At 40.9% G+C, this 8898-nt stretch overlaps 1 protein-coding gene across 1 annotated transcript; it reads left to right on the forward strand.

Annotated features, from left to right (window-relative positions):
- The first annotated feature begins 5880 nt into the window (after window positions 1–5880).
- LOC102731723 (olfactory receptor 9A1-like) lies at window positions 5881–8531 on the forward strand. The gene is given in 2 exon segments (XM_081811159.1): window positions 5881–7616; window positions 7619–8531. Coding segments are annotated over 2 exon segments (942 nt in total). The 5' UTR covers window positions 5881–7417; the 3' UTR covers window positions 8362–8531.
- Window positions 8532–8898: the final 367 nt, after the last annotated feature.

The following is an 8898-nucleotide window of genomic DNA, read 5'->3' on the forward strand; positions in this document are numbered from 1 at the left end:
CTTCAATTTCTTTCATGAGTGTTCTGTAGTTCCTAGAGTATAGATCCTTTACCTCTTTGGTTAGGTTTATTCCGAGGTATCTTATGGTTTTTGGTGCTATTGTAAATGGAATCGTTTCTCTAATTTCTCTTTCTACAGTTGCATTATTAGTGTATAAGAAAGCAACTGATTTCTATGCATTGATTTTGTATCCTGCCACATTACTGAATTGCTGTATGAGTTCTAGTAATTTGGGGGTGGAGTCTTTTGGATTTTCCACATAAAGTATCATGTCATCTGCGGAGAGAGTTTGACTTCTTTGCCAATTTGAATACCTTTTATTTCTTTTTGTTGTCTGATTACTGTTGCTAGGACTTATAGTATTATGTTGAAAAATAGTGGCGAGAGTGGGCATCCTTGACGTGTTCCTGATCTTAAGGGAAAGGCTTTCAGCTATTCCCCACTGAGGATGATGTTCACTGTGGGTTTTTCATAGATGGATTTTATGAACTTGAGGAATGTTCCCTCCGTCCCTAACTCTGAAGAGTTTTAATCAGGAAAGGGTGTTGTATTTTGTCAAATGCTTTTTCTGCATCAATTCAGAGGACCATATGGTTCTTCTCTCTCCTCTTATTAATGTGTTCTCTCGCATTGATTGATTTGCAAATGTTGAACCACCTTTGCGTCCTGGGGATAAATCCCACTTGGTCATGGTGGATGATCCTTTTCATGTATTGTTGGATCCAATTAGCTAGGATTTTGTTGAGAATTTTGGAGTCCATATTCATCAGGGATATCGGTCTGAAATTCTCCTTTTTGATAGTCTTTGCCTGGTTTCGGGATTAAGGTAATGCTGGCCTCATAGAATGAGTCTGGAAGCTTTCCTTCTGTTTCTATTTTTTGAAACAGCTTCAGTAGAATAGGTATTATTTCTTCTTTGAATGTTTGGTAGAATTCCCCAGGGAGTCCATCAGGCCCTGGACTCTTGTTTTTTGGGTGATCACTGCTTCAATCTCGTTACTGGTTATTGGTCTATTCAGGTTGTCAATTTCTTCCTGTTTCAGTCTTGGCAGTTTATAGGTTTCCAGGAAGGCATCCATTTCTTCCAGGTTGCTTAATTTATTGGCATATAGTTGTTGATAATAATTTCTAATAATTGTTTCTATTTCCTTGGTGTTAGTCATGATCTCTCCCCTCTCATTCATAATTTTATTAATTTGGGTCCTTTCTCTTTTCTTTTGGATAAGTCTGGCCAGTGGTTTATCGGTCTTATTAATTCTTTCAAAGAACCAGCTTCTAGTTTTGTTGATCTGATCTACTGTGTTTCTGGTTTCTAATTCATTGATCTCTGCTCTAATCTTAATTATTTCCTCATCTAATGTGTGGCTTAGGCATCGTTTGTTGTTTTTCTCTAGTTCTTTAAGGTGTAAAGTTAGTTGGTGAATTCGGGATTTTTCTATTTTTTTTTTGAGTGAGGCATGGATGGCTATGTTTTTCCCCCTTAGGACTGCCTTTGCAGTATCCCATAGGTTTTGGACCAATGTGTTTTCATTCTCATTGGTTTCCATGAAATGTTTAAGTTCTTCTTTGATTTCCTGGTTGACCCAAACATGAGCAGAGTGGTCTTTAGCTTCCAAGTGTTTGAATTTCTTCCAAATTTTTTCTTGTGATTGAGTTCCAGTTTTAAAGCATTATGGTCTGAGAATATGCAGGGAATAATCTCAGTCTTTTGGTATCAGTTGAGACCTGAGTTGTGAACCAGTATGTGGTCAGTTCTTGAGAAAGTTCCATGTGTGCTTGAGAAGAATGAGTATTCTGTTGTTTTAGTGTGGAATGTTCTATATATATCTTTGAGGTCCATCTGGTCCAGTGTGTCATTCAAAGCTCTTGTTTCTTTGTTGATGTTCTGCTTAGATGATCTGTCTATTGCTGAGAATGGAGTATTGAGGTCTCCTACAATTAATGTATTGTTATCAATATGACTCTTTATTTTGGTTAACAGTGGCTTATGTAGATGGCTGCTCCCATGTTGGGGACATAGATATTTACAATTGTTAGATCTTCTTGTTGAATAGACCCTTTAAGAATGATATAGTGTCCTTTTGTGTCTCTAACTACAGTCTTTAGCTTAAAATCTAATTTGTCTGATATAAGAATTGCTACCCCAGCTTTCTTTTAAGGTCCGTTGGCATGGAAGATGGATCTCCATCCCTTCACTTTCAGTCTGGATGTATCTTTAGGTTCAAAATGAATCTCTTGTAGACAGCATATGGATGGGTCCTGTCTTTTTATCCAATCTGCAACCCTGTGCTGTTTTATTGGAGCATTTAGGCCATTAACGTTGAGAGTGATTATTGAAAGATAGGAATTTTTTTGTCATCATGTTCCCTGTGAAGTCCTTGTTTCTATAGATTGTCTCCATAAATTTCTGTTGTATATCACTCTTGGGGTTTTTCTCCTTTTATAGAACCCTGTTAATATTTCCTGCAGGATGGCTTAGTGGTCACATATTCTTTCAGTTTCTGCCGGTCTTGGAAGCTCTGCATCTCTCCATCCATTCTAAATGACAGCCTTGCTGGATAAAGTATTCTTGGCTGCTTCTTCTTCTCGTTCTTCTCATTTAGTACCCTGAATATGTCTTGCCAGGCCTTTCTGGTTTGCCAGGTCTCTGTGGATAGGTCTGATGTTGTTCTGATATTCCTCCCTCTGTATGTAAGGAATCTCTTCCCCTTAACTGCCCTTAAGATGGTTTCCTTGGTTCTAAGATTTGCGAGTTTTACTATTACATGCTGGGGCATTGGCCTGTTTTCCTTGATCTTGGGAGGGGTCCTCTCTGCCTCTAGGACATGAATGTTTGTTTCTTTCCCCAGATTAGGGAAATTCTCAGCTACGATTTGCTCAAATATATCTTCTAGTCTTCTCTCTCTCTCCACACCCTCAGGGATCCCAATAATTCTGACATTGGAATGTTTCCTGGTGTCACTTATTTCTCTGTTTCTGTTTTCATGGATTTTGAGTTTTTTCTCCCTGGCCGCCTCTTTTTCCTTCTTTTCTATCAGTTGGTCTTCTAGATCACTAATTCATTCTTCTGCCTCGCTTACCCTAGCTGTTAGATTATCTAGATGATTGGATCTCATTGATAATATTTTTAAGTTCTGCCAGTTCAGCTTTCATTTCTGCCCTTAGAGACTCTATGTTGCCATTAATCGATTTCTCCATTCTAGCTATTGTCTTCACAACTGCTACGCTGAATTCCATTTCTTACATCTTGGTTATATCTATATCCATTTGTAAATCTGTGGCAGAAGTCACAGTCTCCGAGTCTTTCCTATTTTGGGGGTTCCTCCTCCTAGTCATTCTGTTGAGGGGTGGTTGAGGGAATGTACAGAGTCCAAATTATTGACCAGAACCCAAGCAAGATGCACCTGTTTTATAGGGACCTTAGGTTTGTCGGCCTCTTGTTCTCCCAGCCTGTCTTCTGGGGGAGGGGCCTGCCATGCTCAGGCAACCCTGTTTGGGTGACATTTATTTTTCTTTCAGCACTTTAAAGAGTGCTACCCCACTGCCCTCTGTCCTATATAATTTTTGACGAAAAACTGGCTGTGAATCTTCTGAGGATTCCTTGTATATGACAAGGTGCTTCTCTTGCTGCTTTCAGGATGGTCCCTTTGTTTTTGTCTTTTTACTGGTTATAATGTGCCTTGGCATGGATCTCCCTGAGTTTATCTGACATAAAGAAAAAGGTTAAGGTTTTCTCAGGTCTTTTCTGAGCACCCGTCTTGCCCTGATCATGTGTGTGGTTTTCTAAATCCCTCAGTATATGCAGGTGCTTTTAAATCCCTTAATTTCCCAAAGACACTTTCCCCAACTTTCCCTCAGACTTTAGATGGTCTATTGTATGTCTCAATAATAATCTTTTGCTCCAGATCTGCTCTGCTTCCCCAGGGACTGAGGTTCCACAATGAGAATGCAGATTGCCATTTTCAAGATTTCTGCCAAGTGGAAAAGAGTGTGTGCAAGAGTAAGTAAAAGTACCACAAAGCTTTCCTAACATTTTTAAATTGTCTTTTTCTTGAAACAGTGTTTCCATAGTTGCTATAAATCTTTGAATGTTTTCCAGAATTTTGAAAAAGTTAGTTTTGACAGTTTCTGCATATTTTCTGTTGTTTCTCTGGAGGGACAAGAGCTTGGAGCTGCCTGTCCACCATTGTGCTCACATCATTGTTCATCTCTGGTGTGTTGGTTTTTGATGTATATCTTGGAATTGTTTGTCATGTCTTCCACTTGGGGGTATCTAGGCTCTGTAGGGCCAAATCAGGGAGATGCACAGGGAGAGAGCAGGGGCTGGTTTGAACTGTTTTGTGGTAACCAGGACTTGGAGAGGAAGGCTGCTGAGGTGCTGAGAAACTCCTGACAAGGGAGATTTCAAGTTTGGCTATTAAGAAAACTTTCAAGGGTTCTAAAATTTGATTAGCCTCAGGGGAGAAGGGCTGAAAGTTTTTCTGGCTTTCCCTTGACTGCATCCCTAGGGTTTCTCTGAACTTGGACAGATTTAGTTCCTCAGTGTAAAACTCTCCTTGGGGGACAATGAAGAGAAGGAAAGAAGGAGAGAGAAAGTCAGAGAGAGAGACAGTTGGACTTCCACAACACTATTATTACTGGACTTTTCCCTAAGTACTCATATGAAGACAGTTTTCTCTTGCACTGAGAGTGAGGATAGCAGTAGCCTGCTCTGGGCCACAGAGCGTGCTTGGCACTAGTCAGGCAGGAATTAGCCTGGGCTGATTCCTGGAGAGCCATAGGACATTCCAGTTTAGTCTCTTTCTCTGGAGGTGAGTGTCTGCCAGGGTTCCCCTCTATGAAGGAGAGAATCAAGAGGGGATCAGCATGGGAAGTTCTGGGACTGGCTGCTCTCTAGAACAAGGACACCTACAGCCTGAAGAGTGATGAGGGGGGCAGCAGAGTGGATGGGCTCATCTTCAAATCCACTCTGCACAGCAGAGATCAGATTCAGCTCTTCCCTGACTCAATGCTGGGTATAGGCACAGACCCTTGCTCTTGTCAGGACCCTCCTCTATCCTTTCTTTGCATCTGGTTCTGTCTAAACAAAAATTATGGAAGGAGACTACTGAGAGAGAGAATGAGAATATGAGAGGGAGAGAATGAGAATATGAGAGTGAGAGCAAGAGAATGAGGATAGGATAGGAGAGCGAGAGCATGAGGATGCAAGAGTGAGAGAATGAGGATAGGAGAGCAAGAGAATATATCTCTCCTAGTAAGTTTGTCCTTGATCCTTGTTACCCAATTGTCATTTCCTAAGGCATCTCTGGAGAGAGGGTTGCATATTGACAGGACAGCATTTCAGTGAAGACCAAAGGGAGAAGAAACAGAATTTGCTTCAAAAATCGGCCATGGCCAGAACTAGATAAGCTTTGTTCATAGAGTTATCCTTTAATTGATTGACTAATTGATTTATTCATTTAAAAATATTAACTGAGTGTCAGAAACAGTAGACATGACAAAGTTTCTGCTTTCATGGTTACTTATGCTGTAAAATAAGAGACAGAAAATAAACAAAAAGTAAAAACACAATTTTATTTTATTTTATTTTATTTTTTAAAGATTTATTTATTTGAGAGAGTGAGAATGAGAGAGAGTACATGGGAGGGGGGAGGGTCAGAGGGAGAAGCAGGCTCCTCGCTGAGCAGGGAGCCCGATGCGGGACTCGATCCTGGGACTCCAGGATCATGACCTGAGCCAAAGGCAGTTGCTAAACCAACTGAGCCACCCAGGCACCCTATTTTATTTTTTTTTAAAGATTTTATTTATTTATTTGACAGAGAGAGAGAGAGACAGCTAGAGAGGGAACACAAGCAGGGGGAGTGGGAGAGGGAGAAGCAGGCTCTCTGCCGAGCAGGGAGCCCGATGCGCGGCTCAATCCCAGGACCCTGGGATCATGACCTGAGCCGAAGTCAGACGCTTAATGACTGAGCCACCCAGGCGCCCTGTAAAAACACAATTTTAGATGAGGAGTGCAAAGAAGATAAATAGATCCTGGTGAGCTGATAGAGAGTAAAGAATGGAATGTGTTCTTTTAGAAAGGATCATGAGGAAAGTGTCTCTGAGCTTGAACATTTGAGCAAAGACCTGAAGGAAGACAGGGATGGATCCCAGAAATCCTAAGGGGCTCAGATCCTTTGGTCTATTTTATCTTAGTGACAGCTGAATCTTTTTCATATGATTTTGGAGGGAAAACCTATTTGTTGGCTCTGGGGAGACTCTCCTTACTTTCCGTTAGATTGAGACCACAGCCACTTATATGTAGGGCTTGGGCTGAGTCCAGAGTTCACATTTGGTGGCTTTGACTCTCTGCTTGATTGAGGGTTTTGAGCTCTCACAAAAGGGGGATGTTGAAATTGGACCTTTAGCCTCTTGTCTGCCAGTCCCAACATGAGGTGATGTGGGACAAGTGGAGGTTGAGGATGGCAGTTCCACCTGTGCCCTCTTCTAGTCCCTCCTGTGTCAGTCTGGTGGATTTTTGGTATTAGGGTTGGGAGAACGAGGCCCCTGATTGATGAAGCCCAGGTTCTGGTTAGTCTGCTACTTATGAGAAGACACATTTACTAGGGAGAAAAGCAGGGCAGGCTTCCCTTCCCAAGAATAGGGAAGAAGAAAGTGGTAATTCACTCAGGCAGTTAGCTGACCTGAAATACTTAGTCCTTGCTCTCAAGATCTTACAGAAAATCCTCAAAGAGTTGTCCATACCCATACCTAGCAGTGACACCAATGATGACAGAGGGAAAAGAAAAGCTTTCAAATGGATGTAATGCAAATGGACCCTATGTCATGAAGAAGCAAAGTAAACACATACCAGCTCTGGGTAGGATTGGGCAGGAAGACTTTTCTACAGGATGTGATACTGGAGCAGGACTCACAGGACAGAATATTTTTGGTGGACCATGTAGTTTAGGACATTCAAGATGGAAGGGAGTTACTGGTAAAAAGGAACACACTGGTCAGGGAGGCAACAGGGTGGCTATTCACAGCACAGTGGAAGGCAGGAAGACCTGTGGATTGAGAGATGCAGGTGGTACACACTGGGCAGGGGGCTGGTTGTCTTGCCTATGGTATTCCATTAGTAGCTGGGCTCATCTTGGCTATATTTAATTTTCTTCATATAGCATGATTATTCTTTTTTTAAAAATTTTATTATGTTATGTTAATCACCATACATTATATCATGATTATTCTTTAAAAAGATTAGCACTGATCATGTAGAGGGGACAGTAGAACCTGAACCCTTCCTAGTCATGTTGTGGAGTCTGTGAACAGGAGAGGAATATTTTCTCTACCTGAAACTGTTTTTATCTGGGATCAGAAGCAGTTTGATCTTTTTTTTACTCTCTAGATTTCACAAGGAAAAACTGCTCAGAACTAAATGTTGGGGAATCACTCTAGTGCCACTGAATTCTATCTCTTAGGCTTCCCTGGCTCCCCAGAATTATGCTATATCTTATTTGCTACCTTCTTCCTCTTCTACTCAGTGACAGTCCTGGGGAACATGCTCATCATCGTGATTGTCTGTGTTGATAAACGTCTGCAGTCCCCCATGTATTTCTTCCTTGGCCACCTCTCTGTCCAGAGATCCTGATCACAGCATTTGCTGTCCCCTTGATGCTCTGGGGGTTGCTGCTTCCTGGAATGAAGGCAATATCTCTGACAGCATGTAGTGCACAATTATATTTGTACCTTTCTTTGGGCACATCAGAATTTATATTAATGGGAGCAATGGCTGTGTACCGTTACATGGCTGTCTGTTACCCCTTGAGGTACAACATCATTATGAACAGCCACACCTGCATCTGGGTGGTCATTGTGTCATGGGTGTTTAGTTTTCTATTTCAAATCTGGCCAGGCTATGCCACATTTCAGCTTACCTTCTGCAAATCAAATGTGTTAGACCATTTTTTATGTGACCAAGGGCAATTGTTTAAATTATCCTGTGATGACAGCCGTTTCACACAGTTTATTCTTTTTTTAATGGCTGTTTTCATTATCATTGGTGCTTTGATCCCTACAATCATCTCCTACATCTACATCATCTCCACCATCCTCAAGATCCCCTCAGACTCTGGGGGGAGAAAAGCCTTCTCTATCTGTGTGTCCCACTTCACCTTTGTTGTGATCGGCTATGGCACCTGCCTGTTCCTCTATGTGAAACCCAAGCAAACACAGGCAGCTGAGTACAACAGGGTAGCATCACTGATGGTTTTAGTGGTGACCCCTTTTCTGAACCCCTTCATCTTCACCCTCTGGAATGACAAATTTATAGAGGCCTTTCAAGACATCATGAAACACTGCTGTCAACTCCTCAAGGATTAGCTGTGTCCTAAGGACAATCATGGACTCATCATCATGGACCTGAGTGATCTGAAAGCAATAATTCAATCTGAAATGATCATTTTCAACACCAAGTCGTTTGTGATCTACAAGGGAATTTTAAGACACTCACAGTGCTCCAATTTATAATCAGATGATTCCTACATGGGAGATCTCATTATTATTTTTCAACTGGATATATATGTTTATACACTCCTCTGTAGTTATAATACATCTTACAATATAAATTTAACAAATATAAATGTATAAAATATGTGTGATTTTTTTCTTTTTTTAGAACACTCATCTCTTTGTTTTTTGGCATTCTATGCAATCTTTATTTTTATATTCTGTATTTTAAAATCTATGGTTTCTAATTGTTTTATTTTTATTTATTTGTTTCAAATTTTTATTTAAATTCTAGTTAGTTAACATTGGTTTCAGGAGTAGAATTTAGTGATTCATCACTTACATACAACACCCAGTGCTCATCAGAACAAGTGCCCTCCTTAATGCCCATCACCCATTTAGCCCATACCC

The sequence above is a fragment of the Leptonychotes weddellii genome, unplaced genomic scaffold, assembly GCF_054177405.1.
Source record: "Leptonychotes weddellii isolate Sample4059 unplaced genomic scaffold, ASM5417740v2 HiC_scaffold_5940, whole genome shotgun sequence".
Classification (NCBI taxonomy): Eukaryota; Metazoa; Chordata; class Mammalia; order Carnivora; family Phocidae; genus Leptonychotes; species Leptonychotes weddellii.